The following is a 25,530-nucleotide window of genomic DNA, read 5'->3' on the forward strand; positions in this document are numbered from 1 at the left end:
TCTTGGTAAGATTTCTTGAAATAAGATTTTCAAAATCTATTGTCTAAAAATATGTTCTTATATCTCACTGAAAAGTTACTCTTTAGGTTATTATGGCTTATTTTAAGTGTGATGAGATATTTTGACTAGAAATGAGAAAAATACACTCGGTAAGATTTAGATTTTTGCAGTGTGATTTCAGTTGCAGGCACCAAGAGAAGCAGAGGAGAGATACTTGAAACCACACTTTTAGCCACACCCCTTGTGAATAAATGTGTGCAGACCCCAATCTTGACCAGCTATTGGATCCGGGTGTTTCTGGTCAAAGCATAACTTGTCCACTGAGACAGAAAGCCACTATGGAAGGAGGCCAGAGCCGTACTGTTGCCCAGTCCTACCTTGCATGGTCCATCTTCAACACTTTGTGCTGTTGTCTGCCTCTAGGGATTGCTGCCATTGTCTACTCCAGTCGGGTAAGTGGCTGTGACCATTTTTTAAGTGTTCCCTTTTGTAGGAATTTATAACTTTTTGTAGGTATGTAAAAATAAAGTAAATACCCATGAAGTTGGAATAAAATATTTTTAGCTTTTCTCATTAAATGATTGTGCCAAAGTGATTTATTGTTGATTAACTGTAACTGGGACTCCGTATGTAATCATTGTGCCTGAACAAAAGCAATTACTGATGTGTATAAATAGAAATAAAAAGAGGAATGTGTCTGAAAACAAAATTATTCCAACATTATTTCAAACAGTGTAAATAAGTAGGCAAAGAAAAAAAATTAAACCTCCTTCAGTACCAAGTTGCCAAGTTTTATCTCTTTATGGAAAAGTCGTTCAGTATCAGATTTATTTAGATAATTTTGTTTTGCATGGTTCATGATTTCAGATCAAGTCGAATCACTTGTGAAGCAAAACACACACTTCATTTAATGTTAAACTATTGTTGTTTTTTTTTAAATTATTTTTATCATTTATTTTTATTATATTTTTAAAGGTACAAAGTGCAAATGCCGCTGGTGAAACAGTTGCAGCCGAAGAGGCATCGAGGACAGCAAAGATCCTGAACATCATTGCGCTTGTCTGTGGAATAATTGTGCTCATTATTGTCATCGCTCTCAGAGCCAGTGCAGCAGGGCAACAATGAGGATGCCTACTTTGACTGGCAGACATTTGGAATCTCAGCAATGCATTTGTTTGCCTGGACTTGCCCTGGCCCTTATAAAAAACCGGAGTACATGTCTCAGAACGGTGCTGATATGATCATCTGCATATCTTTTTCCTAACAAGCACCTATTAACGCACCGCTGGAATGCCTTTTTATAACAGTGTATTGGTGAAAACAGTACATGATTGTTCATTAGAAAATTTTGCTTGTGATTTGCAGTGATTGTACTTATCTGATGCAAAAAAATAAATGCTTTAATCCAAATGCTTTTATGATTTTTATTTAGTTAATATAAGTTACACCACATACAAGAAATACAAGGAGGATTAAAAAATAAATAGTACTTTTACCAAAAGGTTTCCACTAGATAAAAAGGGCAAAAAGGGTACAAACAGAGGAAAAAAATTAGCCTATGTGGCTTTTGTTTTTCTCTATGGTTTCAGTTTTCTTCTCTCTTAAAAGTTCTTCAAGATGCATGAACAGAGACGTCTCACTGTGTCTCCCATGAAGCACTTCAACATCCTGTTGCCGCAGTCGCCAAGAGACACACACACACACACACACAAGAAGAACACAACAAGAAACTTTTAAAAATAGCTCTGATTGTACTGTACCACTCATAAAAATTTTTTAAAAAAGCTGTAATGGCAGTGTTGCACCATACCAAATCTTACTACACAAATAACAAATATAACAATCCAACCGAGCAGTTGCATAGAAGAGCTAATATTACTAGAGGATTTAAAACCTATTTAAACTAGTGGTTGCATTTAAAGGAAATATTCTGTGCTTACATTTGGAGATAGCAATCCCCTGTTTGGGTTGTGTATTCTGTGAAGTAATGATGCAGTGTGAGACGCCAACAAAGTCCCATTTATGTCCCCTGAATGGGCCTCCTGGTCCTGCCCGGAAGGGTGCATACACAGTCTGGCCTGAAACAGTTCCCCCAGACTGGCCTGAAGAACCTTCCAGAAAAAATGAATAAGATACTGATACCTGATATCAACACTGGTGAAAGTTAGTTAACCATTAAACATAAAACTGTCCACTTCCTCTAACGCTTTATCCTGTCTACCTTAAAAAGAAGTCTCTGGAAGGCAGGGCTGGAGTCAGAGCTCATATCTTTAGTTTTGATGTGGGACAGACAGTGAAGCAGGAGCAGAGAGAAGCCACCAACAGACTGGAGCCTCTGGCGACGGACAAAGAGCGTCTCCTCTGCCTCCTGCCAATAGGGAATTAGAAAGTAATGTCATTAATATATTAAATACAAGCAACATTTACTGACAATAAAGAGCAGTGCATCATAGTTACTGAAGCAGCACAATGAATACACTGTGTATTTTGTTAGGAATCACATTCTGTTAAAAAAAAAAAAAGTAAAAGTAGCAGATTTGACTTGTTAAATAATAATCTCATTTTCAGCTGCATCTACATAACATTGAATTATATTTACTCATTTTCTTGAGTGGTTTGAACTTAGGGTTACTATTGCATTGACTTAACATTTTAATTATATCAACTCAATTTTATATTTCATGGTACTCAATGTAGTTATTCAGATGTGCTTCAACTTTTAAATTAATTTACTTAATTATAAATAAATATAAATGATTTCACAGCTTTCAAATTTACTCAGTATTCTTAAGTGTAAAAATGTTGCACAGGTTAAATTGAGTAGAGCATAGTTAAAGTTCTTAGAGTGTATTTATATACTGTAAAACTGAATAGCCATGATATTACACCTTAGAAACTATTAGGAACTATTAGGCATTGTTAAGAAGCTTCACTCACTTTGCTGTAAACACTGAGGAGTTAAATAAGTATTTTTCAAGTCTTTAGATCAGTGTTTTTCAATCTTGGGGTCAGGACTCCACGTGGGGTCACCTGGAATTTATATGGGGTCGCCTGAAATCTCTAGTAATTGATTAAAAAAACAAAAATTACTATTAAAAAAATATTCTTTTATGATTGAATATTTATTTCATTATAATTGAAACACCACACATTTTTCCTAATAAAAATCAAGTTCAAATAAAATGCAGGGTATAATATCTGAGAGGGCATATCTTGATTGACCCAATCATGTGACCATAGGCGTTACTACACTTCAACCTGAAAACCAGAAAATAGAATGATTTCTTCACCTGCCTGGCCCAGCTAAGACATCTACAAGAGAAAAATGTCTCCATTTTGAATGTCTGGGGTCATCAGAAATTTGTGATGTTAAAATGGGGTCATGGGCCAAAAAAGGTTTGGGAACTACTGCTTTAGATGAAATGAGCTGAGGAGAATGGCCTTATTTATTTGTTTACTCAATTGCTGTATTACAGAGCTGTCCTGTGTATTAATAAGAAACCTGAAATCAACAAAATAGCAAATTCTGTCAGTAAGCTGTGGTTGTGGGGTGGTCTGAACTTTAGGCTACTAAAGTTTTAAGATGTTACAGTGTAAGTGTTTTCCCTTTCACCAGGTTCCCTGACATGAGCTGTATTGTCAGTTGACTCTGAATAGATAAATATTGAAAGGTTTGCCATATCTTTTTTAATACATAAAGACCCAAACAGCCGCCGCCGACCAAAATCATCTAGTGATCTAAACTGTTCAATCCCTGTTGATCCACTAATCCTATAAATACATGTAAATAATTGGTGTAAAATACAGTTATTCATCTTTTTATGGTCATCAGGTATGAGCCATTTGGATGTTTAGAGGCTCTGTAGTTACCATGGAAACACTGTCATCTTCTACAACATTGTTTCACCGGTAAAACCCATAGAGTTGGATCAATGACAGTGGATGGAGACACTGGGTTAATGTTCAGATAATGAGAGATTTCACTGAAAAGCACACATTTTTCTCAGTTTTCTCTGTTTCTGATATAATAACCTTTGAATTTACTCCGAGCTTTAATAAACATCTACATGGTCAGTGAGTTAAATATAGAAAAATAGAGGATTTACGCTGAAAAAAATGTAAATAATCAGGATAATATTACAATAAATGGCGATAAATGACTTAAGGAAAGTTAAATATAGAGAACAAAATATTTTAGGACTGACACAAATGTAACACCAGGTCTTTATGGGTTAAAAAACAATATGTTTTATGTAAATGGATACATAGGTTTGTCTACACATAATGATAAATATAGTACAGATGTTTGTCCTGGGTCACTACTGAAATCTGACAACATCAAGACCAGTATAAGAGTGTCAGGATGTAAGTACAAAAAAAAATTGAAATTGAACATCAGTCAATTTTGCAAAAATTTATGAAGATGAATGATTAACATGCTTCAGAGCATCTACAGGTCATAAAGATGTATTTTGCAAAACACTTTTACCAGTGAGGTAATATGATTATGCCATTCAAAAATATACGCTGCTGGCAATAAAGTTTGAATAATTTTGTTTTCAGACACATTCCTCTTTTTTTCTGTTTATATACATCAGTAATCACCTCTGAGCAGGCACAATGATTACATACTGAGTCCCAGTCATACTTTATCCATTTACATTGTCACAGTCATTTCATAAGAAGAGCTTGAGCAACAGTGTATAGCTATTACATCTAAAAATGATTAAAAAAAAAAAAAAAACTGCAAAAATTGGATGCACAATGTTGTTTCTGCATGTTGAAAAAGGCAAAAGTCTTCAAAAACTTCAAATGAAAAATGCAAATAACTATATTATACTTTAGAGCAGATGTGTTTAAGTTGCCCAATTCCTATAACATTAATCAAACAGAACAGTTGCAGCATTGTATAGAAGTACCAAACAGCCTACATAAAGACATGAAGCCTAGTGCATTTTCATTTCATCATAACAAAAGTTACATCTCAAATTTTAAGCTCTGTGTGTGGAGTTTTCAGGAAATGCTCTTCTGTGGTGAACACAACCCACCACAAAACATTGCAAAACATTTTTAGATCATCTTATTTAGGGTGTTAAACAGACGAATGCTTATCTAAGTAAAGTACAGCAAGTAAAAGATGTACAATAATTTGCAGTATTCCACAAGCTTTAGTTTTAGCCTCAGCACTCTTGAATGTTTATGGTTCAAATGAGAAACATCATTACATCATCAGCATAAGATTTCATAGCTACGTTGATTATACGCCATGTTAAGTGATATTTCTCCTAATGGCTCAGGACCAATAGATGCTTTTCTAAACTATATTTTAGATGTAACAGAATGGACCAAAAATATTTTCTACTCTCAATCCTGACAAAACTGGTATATTAGTCATTAGCCATGAAGCTTTGAGAATCAAGGCGTAAAACTGAAACTGTTGGCAGGAAAACCACAGCAACAGAGTAAAGAAAAAACATTTACCTCATTTTTCAGAGTTTGAAAAACATGTTAGAAAAACAACAGCATAGAATGTATTTTATCTCTCGAGCCAACATGGAAACATTACTTTGAGAACTGACTAATTTAATCAATTCAATCAGTTAATTTAATCCTATACTCTTTGTTCTCCCTCAACAGCTATAAATAACACAACAGTTACTTGAAAGAAAGAAAGAAAGAAAGAAAGAAAGAAAGAAAGAAAGAAAGAAAGAAAGAAAGAAAGAAAGAAAGAAAGAAAGATCTACAATAAATATCTGCACTTGTTACTTGTCTTCAGAGCTGTTTTTCATGACATGTTTTTTGTCTCTGAAGACTCTATTGTAGGACACTCACATCTTCTGGAAGTGATTTTCTAATTTAATTTAATTTAATCAAGCAAAAAAAACTTGTGAAGCATCTTAAACATCTCTGGAACAGCCTTCCTGATGGCATCAGAGAATATTGTTATTTTCTAAAAGTGAAGACCTGTTTGTTTGTGATTATTTTCCACCATAACTTGACAAAATGGAGCTAAGATGATCAACCTTGGCAGTACTTTTGCCCATGGCCCATCCTATTCACCTGTAACCTTTGAGTTCAGCATTTGGGGAAGTTCAAGGTCACAGAACTATCACAGGATTACTTTAAACCCCTGTTCAGTTTAATGTAGAGGCATAATAAGCCTCCAATGATGCAGACTTGCATCACCATTTACATTTTATTGTCTGTTCTTGTTTATATGAATACAATATTGTACATCATATTTTATAAAACAGAATTCTATCGGTATCCAGGTTTGGCAATTTCTCACCGTTAGGTATGATTTACATTTTTGTGATTTTCTCAGACATTAGAGTGGTTATTGTCCTGAATAAAAATCACATATGTTAATACTGATTTTGATACTGACCATAAGACTTCTGTTAGTTTATAAGACATATATGACAAGGTTATTATCTTAACAAAAACTAACGGAATGACGAAAACTAGAATTGCAAAAACATTTTCATTCACTGAAATAAATAAAAACTATAATTAAAAGAAAAAACAATAACTAACTGAAACTGTATTGTGTGCTTACAAAACTAACTAAAACGTATAAAAATTATGGATAAAATTCCCTTAGTTTTCGTCTTTGTCAATGTCGGATTGATATGAAATCGATTTATTTACCTCAAGCAATTTTAGCTGCTAGCACCATATGATATTTAACGGTCCATCACTTCTCGTCACTTGTCGTTTATAGTCATCTTCTCATCCCCACTCTACCTGGAAAAATGGAGACTAAAGGTGGGAGAAAGCAGCAGAGTCCTGTCTGGGATTCATTTGAATTCGACGGCGAAGAAGATAAAAGATATTAAAAAAAAAAAAAAAACTACACTAAAACTAAGCGTTTAGAAAATAACGAAAACTAATAAAAACTAGCAAACCTGCTCTCAAAACTATTTAAAGCTAACTGAATTAGAGAAAAAAAAAGTCAGAACTAAATAAAACTAAACTATAATGAAAAATCCAAAACGATTATAATCTTGACCTGTGATGGCTCTTCAGTTTTCATTCTCTTTTTAACGACAGGCCTATATATGAATGTTTAGTCTCAGTCAGTTTCTCAGTTCTGCATGTTTTGCAAGCTACTTTATCTCTAACGATACCACAAGGTACGGCATAACCCAACTCCCTAAAACTTCCCAGGACAACTCCAAGGTCTAACATTCTGTCTGTTTTTATCTTATTTTCTCTCTTCTTAGCGACAGCCTCATACATCATGGATTCTGTTGGGTTTCTGTAAATTGACTTAGAGTCTGGTTTTGACCAACTCTATATATAAAATGTCAAGAGATAACCTTCTTGTGATCTGGCGCTATATAAATAAAATTTGATTGATTGAGTGATTTAATTGGTTTTCCCCTGTAAGTCGCTTTGGAAAAAAGCGTCTGCCAAATGCGTAAACATAAACATAAACACATAAACATCATATAAACCAATCACATCTAAGCTTAGCACAGGCTACTATAAGTTAGGCTGACTTCCTGGATGGGTCAGAACTGACTTCTGAGAAAGGGCGAAGCTTCGTTTGTCAGTTTCTCACTTGTGCACAATAAAGGAAGGCCTGATGGACAACCAATCCATTCTCCATGAATTTCTTTGTTGTTTGCGCCTCCATGACACACACACATGCTGCAAAACACTATTTACATTGTTGCCCATAAAGTTGGAAAAATTTTATTTATACACAACAATAATTGGGTGCTTGTATGAAACTGGGTTCATTTTGGTACCTAGCACTTTGCCAGCTTTTTAGACCAATGATGAAAGAGAAATTTAGACATATTTGCCCCAAGGATGTACCTAATGATGACCTCAGATAAATGCAAAAAATTATACTCTTGCTATGAGCCATCCCAAAATTAATGAATTTTTTATAAAATCTCAGGGTCAAAAATAAGACCAAAATTGGGACAGGAAAAGCTACCAAGGTGTCGGTGCATTTGATCTTGAAGACACTGTTTGAAATGGTCTCATATACCGCTATAAATAAAGACACTGTGTTAAATTTGACAATCCTAGTGGTTTTTCTAATCCAGACATACAGGTTTTTCATGAATCTGCGTTCTCATTCCCGGTTTTGCATGCAACCCATCATGTCCACTAGCATTACGTATTAGTATATATTTATTTTTAAAGTAGACCCAACATGCTTCCAAACTTGTTTCATAACATTAGTCTACGTCTGGTTTGAATTTTTGGCCCCTCTGTGCTGTTTTTAGGGACCAGTTTCACAGAAGCACCCAGTAACAGTCTCCTGCATTTAACATTTTTAGTTCATATGTAAGTTTTATGTGTTTATTCAAACATCTCTCAGTTAATATATAATACATTTCACATATACAAGGTTCTTGCGCCATCTGGAGGTATACTGTAGGGGGAACAGTCGCGTAGTTTTTAGGTTCCACCCGACCCCTTTTTGTTGACGCACTTCCTACCTGCTGTCTGTAGCCGCCGGTTAGCTTCATCACATGAAGATGAAGAGATGTAGAAATAACCATAAAACTAAAGAAACAAGCAAGAAAGAAGACGAGACTAAAGCCATAAGGATTATTTAGCCCCTTGTTGATGCCAGCGAACGAGGTTTGTGTAGTTTTTAATGTTTTTATTTCACGTAATTAACATCTGTGATTTATTTATTTATTTGTGTAACACAAAGAGCAAGAACATGTATTAAAAGGTGCTTTTGTTGTGTTTTTCTGTCGTGAGCAGTTCTCACGGGTTCCAAGGAGAAGAATAAACCCTGTTTTTTAACTCTACTCGTGCCTACGTGAATCTATGAGGGTGCTACACACCCAATTACCTTTGACCTGGTGCAGTGATTACATACTGTGTCCAAGTTACACTCTATCCACCAAGAATAAATCACATTGTCACAATCTTTTCATGACAGGAGGTAAACATATTTTTGTTCAAACGTCATTCTCATAATTTACTGATCCTGAACTGAGAGCATATGTTAATGTTATTTCTGAAATGGCTACATTTGATGACCTTCCCCCAACCAAGTTCGAATTTGGAATTAACACTCTCTTTTCATTCATTTTTCATTTAAAACCTGTTCATAATGAGTTTAATGACACTGAAATCGCATTCATTCCACCACATGTAGCTTCAGAACAATGGCTGATGTAAACATGAATAGAAATCCTGGGAGTATAGGGTCAATGCATTGATTTAAAATATGCCTATGTTTTTTTTGAGTGAATTAACAACATGCTGGAATTAGGCAGCATGGTGGACATTATCTGCAATGTGATTGTCTAATTCAGTGGTCCATAACTGGGGGAGGGGCATGAGCACAGGACGGGAGGGAGAAAAAAATCACAAAAAATAACGGACTCACTGTCTGTTACAACAAAGGAGATGCAACAGATTCCCCTCATGTTGAAATGCAAACAGGTTGAACTATTACAGTGTTTCTCAATGGGTTTCAAAATTTTTCAGACATAGGCATAGGGTTTTTCATGATGCTGTTAGTAGGGGTTTGGTCAAAAAAGGTTAAGAAACACTGGTCTAGTTAACCCTGTAAAGCCTGAACCATCATTGACAGAAAATTCCAGTTCTTTGAAACTGGAGCCTTTATTGGTCCTTCTAAACAACATTTTTTTTTTTTTTTTCAAATATCAATTTTTATGTATGAGTTTCAATTTTGTATCATATTTGACACATCAGGTCTCAGTGCTCAAATATTATTATTTTTGAACAAACAAAACATAATATAACATGAACATGTGTAACAAATTGGTAATACATTTTAAAAATAGGCAAAGTTCTGCCTCCTTCCTCATTAAAGACAATCTTGTAGTGTCACTGGAAAGGCCTCTGGTGAATGAATTCCTCCCCCCTGGTGGATTATCTGTGTATTGCATGTATCTAATTGTATACATCAGGTTTTTTAAGAAAAAAAAATCACACTGATCATGTAGAGGACTTCAAAACTCATGTATCAAATATGATACATTTGGTGTTGTAGGGTTAATATGTATTGTGTATTACATACTGATACTGGTACTCTATCTGTTTGTATTATAATAGCACTGGGCCTCATCTATTCAACATTAAATTAATAAAGACACTGGTAATGCTAATTGTCTGAAATAATTAAAATGACAGAAAACTTCACCTGGTAAAAGAAGGAATTTCTGAAGGCGTTGTTAAAGTAGTTGTTGTTCGGGAGACTAGCTGCTATCTGGACAGAAATGTCTGGAGTCTGTGTGGAAAAAAACAATAAACTTTTTTTCAGTATTCCCACTAAAGCCCAAAACAATAAAACAGAGCTATATCCAGACATGCACGTTCAAAAATTAAAACTATAAAGAGAAACACATAAAAAAGCTATCAAAACACTTCTGTCGTATATATCAAATTAAGAGATAATACACAGTGCTAGACTGAGCTCAGAAAGGTCAGTCAGACCCCAGCGCCCTCATAACAAAGGGCAAATCCCACTGAGTCTCTAACAGGAAACAGGGTTGTTGGAAGGTTTCACGGCTGTGTGCTGCATCTCAGGCTACACAGAGTCTCAGAAGGAATTAAAAGTTAAAACAGTGAAATCCATCTAAGTATAAAAAGCAGAGAAATTAGAAATGAGACCTTGGCACTGACCAGTTTGAGATTATGTAATGTACGCATCAGAAACAGTCCGTGCTGGTAGACCAAGAACTCCCTGGGGTTAAGGGTCGATGAATGCAAAGGGATCAGCTCTCCTTCACACTCCCATTGTGCATCAAGGACATCAATAAAACTGTTGCCTTTTTCTGGAAAACAGACAGATGTGTTCTTTGTATAATATATCCTCCAATATTTAATGTATAAAACAGCATTTAGAAGTTATACCTGCAGGAAAGCTGCAAGACATAGAAAAGTTTAGGAATTTTGGAGCAGAACCAGACATGTCTTTTACCTTTATTAGTACATGTACATCTGATAGGTAGATCCATGCTGGTTATCAAAGTCACCTACTGCACACTTGTTACTTTATTTATTATTATTATTATTATTATTATTGTTGTTGTTGTTGTTGTTGTTGTTGTTATTATTATTATTACTTTTTTTGCCATTTTTAGTCACTTTAACCCATTTTTATATATTTTATTTTAATTTGTTTATTTATTTATTTATTCTATAGTATTTGATACATATTGTCTTGTGCTGCTGTATATTTGAATTTCCCCCTTGGACCATAATAAAGAAAATGAAAAAATAAAGTATACCTTATCTTATCTTATATTATCTTATCTTATCTATCTTATCTTATGGTTTTTTTATATACTTAGGCCAGAAATGTTGTTTCCTGCTTCATTTTATGCTCACTAAGACAATTCTGATGGAAGTCATTGAAATAAACACTTGGCCCCTGACAGACGAACATATGCCTGAACATTGTAGAAAATGTCTTCCATCTGGGCCTCATCAAGGCTCTGGAGGGCAGAAAATAAGACCAACTGGGAGACTCTCAACAAATGGGACCTTTTTTAATAATAATACATTTTATTTGTAATGCACTTTACTTGTTTATCTAAAAACCTCAAAGTGCTACAGGTAGGGTACAATAAATATGATTAAAAGGGAAGTCAAGAAAATAAAAATAGAAAGTAAACAGGGCAGATAAAAACACTTAAAAAAAACAGTTGAAACAGATGAAGCATACACAGATGTGGGGAACTTTTTTGTTTCATTTGTGCATGTAGATTAATGCATAAGAAATCAAAGTTATATTCAAGTTTAGAATCAGAAGAGAAAGAGGCCTGCTTGATTTAAAACTCGATGATTACTGTATCTGCGTGAGTGGTATGAACTTTCATGTCAGGTTTCGGTTTCAGAATGACTGTTATTTGAGAAACACAAGGCAGTCAACCTACCGATGATTTCTCCTCTTATAAGACCTGCCCCACTGGCCCATGTCTTCAGCTGTAGCTCCACCCCTTTCAACATTTGAAAAAGAGGAGATAGCTCCAGCAGCTTGGTCCACTCCTCTTCTGGGAAATAGAGACAATACCAACGAATGAATTATCACGCAACACGCAACCTACTTTCTAAATCTGGAGAATGTCACATTGTTACCTGACATTGTGGGGACAGAAATACTTTGAGGATGAGTAGAATCTTTCATTGGTTGGCTGTCTGCAGGGATGGAGACATTAAATGAGTGATCATAATGAAAGATATGCACTTTGCAGTCAAAATGATGAGATCTTTATCTGGGTCTCTCTGTGTATGTATAGTCATGTTTGTCCTTTCCTACAATCCAATTCCCAGTTTGCTCATGGACACTGATGAGGCACAAAAAAAAGTGAGAACGATTGAATAATTCCTGCTTTGTCTTACCCTGGGAGTGAACTCCAGATGATGCAATGTGTCTTTGTGAGTTGTGAGTTGGTGCTGAACTGGCCTGCAGACCCGTGTCCTGAGACTGTGATTTGGCAGGCTCCCTCAGCGACTGGGTGGAGTTTCCTTCAGAAACTTACACTATTACACACTACCATAAACTGGCACGATGTTTATCTTCTTTTCCACTTGCTCCTAAATTCTGGTAACAAACAGACACTGCAAAAACAATCCTAGTAGAAAGAATCCAAATTATCTTGAATTAGGGGATAAAATACATACAATTTTGCATGGGCTACTAAAAGACAATAACAGGCTTTAAAGGAGCTATATGTAGTATTTTAACTTTAAAATATAACCTAAAATATCATTAGTGTTGTCAGAATAATGAGTCCTCGAGTTACGCCAAATATGTCAGTGTATAGAGCTGTAGATACGAACCAAATCTATTTACATTATATGATTAGATTGTATTATGTGACCACTAGGGGGAGTAGTGAGTGACTCCGCTGGTCTCCCATGGTGAGGGAAGACACTAACACCATGGGATCTTTGACCAAAAAGTCAGAAAATGACCAGATGGGATGAGAACCATAAAGAAACACCTATTAGAGTCAAAGAAAGTGACAAAGTGATAAAAGCCAGAAGCACTGTTGTTGTTTTCATCTAAATGAAAAGAATGGAGTCTGATGATTAAATTGCAGTGTTTCTTCAACACGGGTGAGTTTGAAGCTCATGAATATTTAACATTTTTTATGTGATGTTATTATCTCTTCCAAGTTCACCGTTTGTTGATCTATGGTTCAGACAAAATAGATCTTTAGTGCAGCTACTGACAACACAGACTGCACAGAAAACAGAAATGATTTGTGGTTTTAAGAAAAATGCAGAAACAAGGCTTATTATCTATAATACAAAAGGGAAGTGGACTCTGTCTGTGTGTCGGGCATCACACAAATCCGGAAAGAGCTGACAGCTGCAGTTTGGCATATTTATGTATTTTTGGTCAACAAAGTGACTTGGAAAAACGCAAAGTGATAGGACCAATATTTTGGGAAAAAATTGTAATTTTGAATACAATAGCCTTACAATCATGTTGCTATGCCCAGAGTCATAGAATCATCATTGAAGTGAGTTACCTAGCAACAGATAAACAATGGGGCCTCATTGCCATGGTGTCACATTTCATGGTCAGAAACAGACATGCCAGCTGAGAGGTTATTCAACTGAAACTGCCCTTGGAATTTACCAATAAAGTAAAGGAATGAACTGTATCAGAGCTAAGTTATTACACCAATATGTCATTGTTTACAGAGTCGGGCTATGCAGCAGCACAGCATTGTGAATCCAAAAGTTTGAAGATCAAGCACTGAATACAAGGATAAAAGAATATACCGAAAAACTTTCTGCTGTTTCCCAGGACACCTACAAACAACTGAACTCAGCTGCAGGTGCCAGACTTTTATAAAATAAACCCACAAGTGATTTCAGACAGCTGGCCTGTCAGTCAAACAATCAGTCCTCAATCAACTCAAACAACCAATAAACATAACATAACATTAAGTTTGCCCATCATAAACACAAAATATAAATGAACATTTAATAATTGTGAGCACCAACTCAACACTCATTTATAACCTCCACCAAGGAACGGTGGAAGTTATGTTTTCATCGGGGTTTGTCTGTTTGTTTATTTGTTTGTTTGTTTGTTTGTTACTTTGTTTGTTTGTTTGTCTGTTAGCAAGATAACTCAAAAAGTTATGGAAGGATTTTGATAAAATTTTCAGGAAATGTTGATACTGGTACAAGGAACAAATGATTAAACTTTGGTGTTGATCGGGGGGGACTGATCTACCTTGGTGAAGGTCTGCATTCTCTGAGTGCTTTTCTACTTTGTGTAATGAATTGATCAGCAGTGTTTGACATGTTAAATTTACATCTTTTCCCAAAAGTTAGCTCTCCCCAGCATAAAAACTACCACATCTAGCACCCGTGGTCAATGCACTAGTACTTTATAGAATCCTTAATTTCAGTGCATAAGCCAATACATCAGAATGTTTCTGCACCCACTATCTACACACATTCTGTCCACATATGGAAATACTGTTTGTAAGGTCGTTATCACAAAGTTTAAGTGCTTTGAGAGGCACATACCTTTCACCACAGGCACAGAGACTGTCCAGACTCGTGAAGATATCTCCATACCATATGTCTGCTTTGCTGACAAACCTGTAACAAATGTCAGAGATCAGTCATTGATGAGATTAATTCGTGGTTCATCTCAACATTGCATATAAACTGATTCACTACCTGAAATTTGCTGATGGCAGGAGTCACTGGCAGGATGTTCCAGGAGCTGGCTCAGTCTCTCCAGCAGAGGCAAAGCCTTCTGTTGGAGCAAACCCATGACCTTCACTGCCGGCCTGTGTCCACTACACTGAACCAAGCCATATTCTTTGTACCAAAAGCTCCCACTCAGTACAGCCTAGAGAAACAAGAGGAGACAGATGGCCCAGAATAACAAAATAAAGTAGAGAAGTCCAAAAAATCCAAATGGGGTCAAAACACAGTAACGTCCCATCAGAGAGCGAACTTTAATTGATTGCCATTCCAACATTTATTTCAATATAAAGTTGCTCCTTGTTTTGGATAATCCCTTATGGTCCATCTAAAGCAAAAATGAGATTAAAAGTAAAAATGTGGGTCATTTAGCAACACTAGCACATCAAATCGTCTCTAAAATGTCCTGTTAGAGAGATTTTGAATACCGTGTTTTGACCCATAGATTACCTTTTACAGTCATTACATAATTAAGCTCAATTTGCTTTTATAGTTAATCAGGTGCAACACATCTATTGTACATAATGAAAATGACACAATCCTTTGTTTTTAAATAATAGAAAAATGTCCTTCGTGTGTCAGTGTTTTATGGACCTGAGCGGTGTCAGTCCATAGCTGGGATAAGTCTCTGATAACATGCAGGATATTAACAGCAGCGTCCAAGTCTGCCTGTTTGGAAAAACACTGCTCCCACAACTCTCTTAGTCTCAGCTCTTTGTCCTGGAGTAGAAACAGACGAAGGTGTGTGTATGAAAAAGCATGAAGAATTATTTACATTTACACAACAGCCTGGAGTCACATGAGTAAAGTCACTATACTTTCTAAAGCTCCTCACAGAATCATGAGTCATATTTGACATTTGTGTCCGAGGAGGAAAATAAACTAAGTTGACCCCAGCCAACCATTCAGCTACCTTGACAGACTGTAAAAGTCATATTCTGACCATTGTGTGGAGGGTTGTCGCCCAGTCTCCTTCCTGTGCTGTCCATTTTTCCTGGTCTTGTTGTAGCTGCTCAATACATATATCAAGCTTTTCAAGGCCTGACATCAGCTCTGAATGCCAAGCACAGTGTTGATCCCACTCCTCCTCATCACCTGTAGACACAAAGGTACATTCTGCCAACCCAAATAAAACACCCAACAATGAAATTATGTAAATTTCTATACAACTGAAAGTAGTGGTATGCATTTCTGGCATGAAGTGTATCTGTATTGGAAAGCGCTGAACCAAACTGCAATGCAAAGCATGACTATAATTATCCTTATGCTCTTCACTCTGACGTCTTGCCAGGCAATTTACCCAGTGTGAGGATGCGTAATACATGCGGAGGCAGGATCAGAGCCAAGTGTGAGCATTGAGCTGCTCTCCTCTGGGCTTCAGTCTGTGCTGAATCCTGCAGCTCCAGGGCTGCTTCCCTCAGCTGCCTCCCAGACCACTGGACCTGCAGCGAAGCGCACACTTAAAACACAAGAAGTGGAGGGATGCATTTACATATTGGCACACAGAAAGAAGAATGCATCCAAGATGGAATGCAAACCCTGCAGACAGACAAATCAAATCTCTAATCAATTTTACAGCCATTAAGCCACATGAACCCACACCTTCTAATCATCTGCTGTGTAACTGGCTTCCTTGATAAATACTAAGTTAAAATGTTTAGGCTGATCTTTGTGTGATTTAGAGCCATAATGCAATGCCCTGATTGCAAGCTCAAAGGGTTAGAAATGTAGACTCAGTGAGTTCAAGAGTTAATGGAAGTGGCAGAACTCAAAAAGTCTTTCACAATATGCTCCAGTGTAGTTCTTTTGTGCAATATTAACCTATAAAGACCCAGTGCAACTTTTGCATCAGTTCACAAATGAATTTTTCTTTCTATTTATCCTTTCTTAAAGGAGTGATATTTTGCTTTTTTTTAAATGGAATTATGCATTTGAAAACATTTCCCTGTGGTCTACTTAAACTGTAAATGCTATGCTTGGGTCTGAATTTTTCATTAATTCAACTCCACAGGTCCATCTTCAACCCTATTTCTGAGTAATGACACCAGAGAGGTTGTTTTGAGCGCTGGTCCTTTAAATGCACATGAGCCACTTCATGCCCCACCCCCTTCAGTTTGTTGACTGTGCTGCTCTGTCCCATCCAGCCACTTGTGTTTGTTAATACAACCAACAACTGAACATTTTAGGTAATCGGCTCGAAGTTTGGACATATTTTCAGTTTTTACTACAACTGCTGCTGCTGACAAACAGTGATGGCGTACTCGGAGAAATGTTCGTCAGAAGTCTTGACCTTATATGTGCAAATGTTGTGACGTAACTAGTTATAGACATAACAAATTAAGCAGGAATTGAAACAGGTTGTAGAAATCCGTTCGATTTTTGCTGTAATGAATATGAAGATAGCTTTGCAGCACCTGGAGGGTTCAAATTCAAACTTTTTGAACTATTAGGGTCCAAATACACAAATAAATGTACCAAAGACTAATAAAAGTGGGTTTAGCAAAAACATGACCCTTTTAAGTGATTTATCACCATTTATTATCACATTATCCTCTGAATTTTGCTTTTTTTTTTTGGTGAAAATCAGGAACAGTCCCATATTGAATTTAATGATTATGTAGATTTTCATAAAAAGCTCAGATTAAACTTGAAGGTTATTAGATCAGAAACAGAGAAAACCGAAGAAAAAATGACTTTTTAAGTAAAATCTATCACAAATGAAACATAAATTCAGTGTCTCCATCCACTGTTATTTATCCAACTCCATGGGTTTTACTGGTGAATCAATGTTATAGAAGATGACGGAGTTTCCATGTTCACTATGGAGCCTCTGAACATCCAAATGGGTCATATCTGATGACCATGAAAAGATGACAAACTGCATTTTACACCAATTATTTACATGTTTTGATAAGAATAGTGGATTAACAGACATTAAACCTTTTAAATCAGTAGATATGTTTGATTGCCAGTGGCTGTCTGGGTCTTTATGGGTTAAGAAGTTCAATCAATCTGAAAGACTGGAAAGACTTTTCAGAGACTTTCAGACACCATTTTGCCAATTATTATTGTAGATGAAGGAAAATTTATGGCAATCCAGATACCAACTCAGTAAATATACATTCCACTTTGCACTATGATTTATTAATCTATTGGCAAGTTATACGTGTCACTTAAACAGAGACGAATATGATAAAAACATCACAGTGTAAAAATCACACCGACTGTCATGGACTTCTGTTTGTTTCCATCTCCTCTTTGTTTATACTTGTTTGTTTTGGTTCCTACTCAGCCTCCCGCTCCCACTTATCTCCAGTTCCCACCCATCGTTTCAGGACATGTTCAGACCTGGCATGAACATGTATTTTGAGTGGCCAGCTCTTATGCTAAGTGTAAACACATTCAGGATGTAATGAGGATGCATCAAAACCAAACTACAGGATGCATTCAGAGGAAGTCTGGGACATGTATATGTCTTCTTCCTTTTAACACTGTGAGGACAAATGAATGGATGGACCAGTTGACTTTTCAGCTATGACTACTGAAGGTATTGCACAAACAGTGTCGTTTCAAAAGAAGCAAATATAAAAATCACAATTTGCGTCATTCACCAGAAATCCTCGTACATATTTTAAGAGATGGGGACATAATAATCTCTAAGGCATATGTGATGTGTGAGAGACAATCCTATATAAAATAAAATGAAATAGTGAAAGGTGTCATATCAAAATTGGATTTATTAACAGGTATTTCATAGTAACAGGTAAGACAACATTCTACATTTAAAGCTGCTGGTAGGCAAATGCAAAGAGACGATTTAAAGCTTGTTTTTCAACTTGAAATGAAACCATATGCTACATTTTAGGCTCTAGATGAGTCTGGTTATTTCCCTGTAGAGCAGAGAAGTATACTCTGATCACCCCCAAGCATGTGGGGATGCATTTTCATTCCAGGTGTGAACACATGTGCCTACAGCCAGCCACTGGTGATAGGATCACTCAGGACCATGTTAATATAAAGTCTGAACAGGGGCTCTGACACCTGCCAGCTAACCCTCCAATCAGCCCCAGGGCGTACAGCAGCCACTGCTGCACAGTCTTGGCCACATTATCACACTTGTTCATTTTCCAGCTAGTTTTTCAGCCACTGCACTGTGACCTGTTCCCCTCATGTTCCTCTTTGTGTTTTGTTTTGTTTTTTTTCCAGTCTACCTATGCCAAGCTGCCTGTTTGTCTACACTGGTCACTCCTTTCCTGTTTCCCAGTTTCCCCGAAACAGAACTTTTCCATTATATCAAAATCAGACACTCTCACACAGAAGATAACAGTGTTTGCTCGGATTTTAACATTTCAGTGCCAAACAGGATACTGCTTTTCCAGGAAGGATGTGAAGATTCTCCAGGATTAGTTTCCAATGCTCTGTGCCTCAACATTAATGCATCCATATGTTCAAAAAAGCTCCTCTACTCTGAGGCCAAACTATATAAGATATTCACAATCAAACCAGCATGCATCTCCTGCTGACCTGATAAGAGTTGGCTTCTGTAACTTTGAAGACACACTGGGACAGAGCTGAGTCCAGATCAGAAAGAATATCCTCTTCCTTTATCCTTTGCTGCTGCCAGTGAGTGTTTCGTGCACACATTTCTCTCTGCAGTGCATCATTCTAGTGTAACACAATAAAAGAAATATTAAAACAATAAAGAAATAAAACACAACAGTAGATATAATAGTAAATGACCATAATTTCCCCACTTGAACATTGTCAGCTTGCTCAGCCATTGTTAGCCAGTAGGAGGCGGTGATGGGTACAACCGTTTTTCTGGAAACATCCAATCTGGCACCAACAACTGGAGCTAACATCCCTGTCACTGGGTCGACAGTCTGGGAGCCATAACGGATCGCTTCTAGGCCTGTAAAGTACAAAACTGTAGCCTCAGACACAAGTTCTACTGCTCTACTTTTATCAACTAAATGTAGCTGATTTTGCATTTAGATATGTTTATTGAATTTCAAAATACAGAACAATGATAATACACACAGGTATTCATGCACATTTAAAAAAAAAAAAAAAAAAAAGAGAGAGAAAATCAAACAAAACCCACTTAACCCTCCCAAACCCCTTGCTGTCACCAGATACCTGTATGCATATACAATATGGCACTGTAGAAATAAATAAAATTACATATCATAGAGTATTATATACAAACATACATTTTAACTTGTGAAGGACCTTGTACATGTGTTGTAGGATTGTCACAAAACGTTAAGAAAGATTTCGACATTTTATGAAACTTCTGCTCAGATCCACATAATGTATACTGGATTTTTTCAAGTTTAAGATTGGAGATCACTTCTCTGACCCAATGTACAACAGAAGGAGGGGCAGGATCCTTCCACCTAGTACAGTGTTTTTCAACTTTGGGGTCGGGACCCCATGTGGGGTCACCTGGAATTTCTAGTAACTGATAGAAATAACAATAAAAATTTACTAATAAAAACATGTATGGTGTGTTCAGAGAGACAATCTCAATACATAAAAGACATGACAAACTCTGAAACTGAAACTGAAGCACTGTGGTACTGTTTATCTTTCAAATGTTCTCTGTGGTTGGTTTCAGATGCTGCAGCTCTTTCATAATTCATAGTTTGAGTTATTGTTTGTTCAGTATTGTCAGTCTTGTAAATACAAGCTGGACTGACTGTACATATCCTGACCAAGGAAAATAAAATTCTCACTTTGTGCAGTAATCTACATCTGACTTTTCTGCCTTCGTCCATAATAATATACGTTATATAGACTAAATGTTGTCTAAAATTAATGTTTGTTTGTAACATAGTATAGCAAACTTTTACACGATCAAAAACACATTAGTTTTAGCAAAAAAAAAAAGTCTCCCTTTTGAATGTCTGAGGTCGCTAGAAATTTCTGATGTTAAAATGTCGTCATGAGCCAAAAAAGGTTGGGAACCACTGACCTGGTAAGAATAAGGCAGTGTGCCAAAAGAGTACTAAAGGCAATCACCTCATGCCCACCTGCAGGTAGATGCAGCCTTAAATGTAGCTGATTTTGGATAATTTAATTTAACTACATGGACTAGTGCAGTTGTTTTTAACAGTACCTTTTCCATCAGCGTCCTCCATAGTTCCTGCCAGCGGAAGTGTAATCCCAGAGACAGGCTCCGTTTGATAACCCAAAACAGGCACACTAAGACCAGAACCCATTGGATCAGGGTATTCCATGCCCAGGAGAGCTGGCACACATATATCTGAACCTGAGAGGGGCATCTCTCCTGGTATGAAGAGCACAGGAAAAGACAGGGGGTTAAATAAAATAGAACAGATACCTGCTCAAACATGAGCGATCTGTAGTGTAAGCACAGGTTTTCAGTCTTACATGACTATTGGCTGGAAAGATAGTATATCTGTATTTACCATATAGACATAAATAGTTTATGTTGTCCTCATTGCTTTTTAAAGGTATATCTTGTTTTAAATGATCAGAGAAATAGATTACAATAAGAAAAGTTAGCTAACAAGTGAGAATGCTCTGAGAGGGGTTTCTTTGCAAATTAAATTAATATGTATGTTAAATATGGGAGAAACAAATATGCATTGTACAAAAAATAATGAAAAAAAAGAAAGATCATTGTGCTTAGTCTAATAATTCCACTGGGCTACAGGTAAAATACCTCCAGAATAAAAGTGGTGAAACTTTGCCAAGTATGAGTCACTGATACAGAAAATTTAAATTAAAAATATTGGTTGGCTCCATCCTTTCCGAGATACAGTTTTGGGTCAAAATGGGAAATTCTGTGAATTAATGAGACAATGGGTTTTACTTGAAAGAAATGTTTGTTTCAGAGCTTCCAGATCTACTTCAAACTGTCTGCATATTACAATACATTTACTTTTCAGGTTCTCTCTGATAGAAGATGTATGAATCTATTTAATGAATGTACGTAAACGAATATATGTGTAATAACACTTTATCATATACATGGAAAACATCAGCTAACCAGCACTTTTGTCATTTGTTTTCCAATTTATCTCAGTAAAGTATATAAGATTTAGCACATTTAATATCTGAAGCAGATCTTTTAAAAAAATATATTTTTAAAAAATTAGACCAGTGTCAAATAACACAAAAACATGACATGTTTGCCAATCAGTGATAAAGTCTCAGAAATCATAAAGTTAATGTTATTCTGTCTGTTGTTGTGATATTTGTTTCTCATTGTTGCATTGATTTGTCACTGCAGGTGTGACTAGTATGCATATGAACAAATATTACTTGTGCAGTTTACCTTTTATTTTTATTTTAGGAATCCTGCAATTTGAACCTTTTTGTTTTTTTTCCCTGTGTAATTATCTACTCTGAACACATACTGATCCCCATACTGATCCATTACAGTGGTCAAACTCTGGTGAAAACTAGTTGCGACATGTTTTTTCATCTTACCACTTCTGTTGATGCCTTTGGCTGAGAGGTGTGGAATTAAGCCCTTCAGTATGGGAATATCATTTAAAGGAGAATTTGCAACCTGTGTAAAAGTGGAGATTTTATTTGCTAGATATATGGCATTTAAAAGATTATATTACTTAAATATGCTTGTGGGTTACACAGGAGTTAGAGCATGTGCTGATTCAGTAGGACTCTGTGGGAAAAACAGGTCACGCTAAATTTTTGTGGAGGCTGGTTGTTTATGACAAAGAAAGGTCGTAAAAAGTCACTGAGGTAGGAACGTGTCACCTTCCTTAGGCTAATGAAACCTTTGGAGTGCCCTTTTTTAATTTGTAAAACTACATATGTGACTTTATGCTTTAAACTTTCTTGCTTAGTAACAGGATGCACTACGGGGCAACTTTGTCCCATTTAGAAAGCACAACAAAAAGTGAGCTAGGGGCTTTTGTACTAAAAAAACATCAAATGCTCCAGCTGCTAAGAGCAGCTGAGGTCTCAGTTTAGTGAATTCTCTTCACATATACAAATAAAGGCAGCTAAGTAAACCAAAGGTAATACATCTGTGCTGCCTTTTATTTTCTATCACTAATGGATTTACATCGGAGAGAGGACAGTCATAGAGACACTGGAGTTATAGGTTCAATAGAAAAAAATAATAGTTTTTTTTTTTCCTTTTAGAATAATGTTCATTTTTCAAAGACCTTCAGGTAGAATATAGATAATACAAACAAAACAAAAAAACAGAACATTTCACTGATAAAAGGGGAATGTATCACATACAAAAGGGCCGAAATGTAGAAAATGAGAATCTATTGTGATGTGTATTCCATATACAGCTGAAAAACCCACTCATTATCTCACTGGGATTTCTCACCCCAAGCCCCTCCATCCTGCTGAAGACCCACAGCCCAGTCTAACAAGATTTCCAGTCTGGTTTGTAGCTGCAAGTGGCAGTGCAGGGCTCTTCCCCAAGCCTGCTGGAGCTCTTTTGCAGCAGGAAGAAGATTATCTTGTCGACCACTCCCCCTTTCACTTCGATGAGGCTGAGGAATTTGCAAAGTATGATCCGAACCCCACTCCTCTGTTAGTGGCTTCAGGATCTCCACAACTTTGAACATTGCTGCCAGAACCTGATGAGGAAAATTGTATTGTTTTTTTCTAATCTCATATTATAACTTTTGTGATCATACACTTGAATCAAAACTAAATATTCTCTGTAAATCATTTCACTTGGAAGAAAGTAAACCTAAAAGACACAAAATGATGGGAGAAATAAAAGGAAGTTAAAATGTTCAAATGGTCTACTCCCTTTGGAAAACATTAATTAAATGCATCATTTTACAAAATTATGACAGTGTAATCCAACACCTTATTATCTAGAAGGGTCTGGTATCCTCCCCCATGAGGCACCACTTGTCCAGCTCTTATACTGGCCCCTCCAACTTTCACCATCCTTCCACTCAGAGGCTCAATGAAGGACTCAGAGAGAAGGACTCCACCTACTGGCAGCACAGCGCCTGTGCAAACACGCAGTATAACTAATGACATTACAGATAAAGGTTGTATTTCAGCTTCAGCAGCAGCACTAACCTGTCACTGGATCTAGACTGACTCCAACAGTGAGTGCAACGTTCCCAGTCCTGGGGTCCAGCATTGGCGAGCCAATCTGGATGGGCTGCAGCAGGCGGGTGATAGGGCATATGTGCAGCCCGCCTAGTGGGTACACTAATCCAGTATCAGGGTGGATAGTTACAGCTAAAATGGGCACTGGGACCCCAGTTTCTGGGTCTGACATGGGCACACCCAGCTGCAGTCTCTGGCCTGGTCTGAGCCCTCTGAGCCGGGTGCTGGGAAGCGGCTGTCCTGAGTGGCAGGAGGTCGGATATGGAACAAAAGGCAGGAGGGGGCCGTCCCACTTCCTGCTATCACCTGAGAGTTAGATGGGAACAGGGTACTATCAATCAGAAACTGGTGAACAGAAATATTCATTTTATCGGAATGATATTTCACTATTGCAATAAAATGAATTCTGTGCATCTATTTCATTTATTGTATTTTCCAATCTATTTATCTATTCTCAACAACACAAAGAAATAACCTTGAGAATGTGTTAACCTTCAGCTCATGTTAGACTCCCAGACAAGAATTACTATACAATGGCACTCACTTTATGTGGAAAACACACCCTTATTGTTGCATGCTCAACCTACTGATAAATAATTTCTAGATCTTTCAATGATAAAAATGTCTATAACTAATAATAATAAAAATGCTCTAGTATTTACAGTATATCTATTATAAAGGCAATGCTAAATTTACTTTAATGTAAAATTGTGAGAAATAAACTAATTAGCTTTTTTGTAAGTAAATTATAACTAACATCTTAGCTGTAACTTTTGCTGCCATCAAACACAGTTTACCTGAAACATGTCAAATCTCATCCTACACTTAAATATTATTTAGAATCAAATGCTCCTTCAGTCTGAATGTAGCAATGCCATCCACCACAGCCCTCAGACATCCTCATGTTACCTGTGCATGAGTCAGTTGTGAACGCTAAAGTAGAGCTGGCAGGATCATAGGCCACGTTGCCAGCAATGGGCAAAACTCGTCCAGTCTGTGGGTGGATGAAGAAGTGAGGGGGCACCGCCATGGTGTGGCCACTGCTTAGCAACATATGGCTGTGGGTATTTGGCCTTATGAGGCCTGTGACTGAATCACAATGAGCTGCCTGACCAGCACGTAGGGACCCGTCAGGACCTGGAGTGAGCAGAAGGGAGAATTAGATGAACACCTATTAAAACTCTACATAAAACTGTCAGTAATAATGATGGAGTTATGCCAGATAATAGTACAATCACACGCTAAGCCCCTACATTAAAATTCAGATTTTCTTTTTAATTGAACTAGAGAAAATGTAGTGTAAAACTAATTATGTTGAAAACTGTGTCTCACATTTGTGGATTAGCTTTATGATAGTGTTTATATCTAATTCAATCATATGAGTTTTGTTGGAGATAAAAATGTTTCACCAAAAATGTGAAAATCTTTGAAAAAATGTAGCATTAATTCTTGCAGAGAATGAATTCCATGTTATCTGTTGATTTTGTAATGCTCATATCAGCACTGCAAATTTGACAATGCAAATTTAACACCCTCAGAGTTGAAATTAACACTGAGCCAGGGTTTACATGGGAACCACCGGTTAAGTGTTAAATTAACACTTTTGAAAGTGTTAAAATGATTAACACTATGACAGTGTTCAGACAAACTCTTTAAGTGTAAAATATTAACATGACAATAGCTGAAAAGAACACTAGATTAGTATTCAAAGTACTTTAATTAGTGACACCAACAGAGTTAACTATTCAA

At 36.6% G+C, this 25,530-nt stretch overlaps 2 protein-coding genes across 2 annotated transcripts; one reads left to right on the plus strand and one right to left on the minus strand.

Annotated features, from left to right (window-relative positions):
• The first annotated feature begins 267 nt into the window (after positions 1-267).
• Positions 268-1,207, plus strand: LOC115430978 (proline rich transmembrane protein 1B-like). Its single transcript, XM_030151196.1, has 2 exons — positions 268-452; positions 976-1,207. The coding sequence occupies exons 1-2, from the start codon at positions 339-341 to the stop codon at positions 1,123-1,125; spliced, it is 264 nt and encodes an 87-aa protein (XP_030007056.1). The 5' UTR covers positions 268-338; the 3' UTR covers positions 1,126-1,207.
• A 247-nt stretch (positions 1,208-1,454) lies between these two features.
• On the minus strand, positions 1,455-23,967 carry LOC115431886 (uncharacterized). Its single transcript, XM_030152576.1, has 19 exons — positions 23,749-23,967; positions 23,527-23,675; positions 23,033-23,288; positions 20,816-20,986; positions 19,449-19,606; positions 19,219-19,359; positions 15,995-16,136; positions 15,638-15,789; positions 15,289-15,414; positions 14,665-14,839; positions 14,509-14,583; positions 12,355-12,480; positions 12,091-12,150; positions 11,889-12,005; positions 10,633-10,784; positions 10,151-10,237; positions 2,222-2,368; positions 1,941-2,111; positions 1,455-1,668 (listed from the first exon to the last, which is right to left on the minus strand). Exons 1-19 carry the CDS (start codon positions 23,951-23,953, stop codon positions 1,552-1,554), a joined length of 2,727 nt encoding a protein of 908 aa, XP_030008436.1. The 5' UTR covers positions 23,954-23,967; the 3' UTR covers positions 1,455-1,551.
• Between the last annotated feature and the right edge of the window lie 1,563 nt (positions 23,968-25,530).

Source organism: Sphaeramia orbicularis, chromosome 13 (genome assembly GCF_902148855.1).
Source record: "Sphaeramia orbicularis chromosome 13, fSphaOr1.1, whole genome shotgun sequence".
Taxonomy (NCBI): Eukaryota; Metazoa; Chordata; class Actinopteri; order Kurtiformes; family Apogonidae; genus Sphaeramia; species Sphaeramia orbicularis.

Bases quoted from the DNA above. Each gene is read 5' to 3' on its own strand.
- LOC115430978 (XM_030151196.1), top strand. From the start codon at position 339: ATGGAAGGAGGCCAGAGCCGTACTGTTGCCCAGTCCTACCTTGCATGG. The intron at 453-975 runs GTAAGTGGCTGT...ATATTTTTAAAG, and splicing joins CCATTGTCTACTCCAGTCGG to GTACAAAGTGCAAATGCCGC.
- LOC115431886 (XM_030152576.1), bottom strand. From the start codon at position 23,953: ATGTCAGACCCAGAAACTGGGGTCCCAGTGCCCATTTTAGCTGTAACT. The intron at 14,840-15,288 runs GTCCATAAAACA...TTGTTTCTCTAG, and splicing joins TATGGACTGACACCGCTCAG to GCTGTACTGAGTGGGAGCTT. The intron at 2,112-2,221 runs GTAGACAGGATA...TTTTTCTGGAAG, and splicing joins TCCAGAGACTTCTTTTTAAG to GTTCTTCAGGCCAGTCTGGG.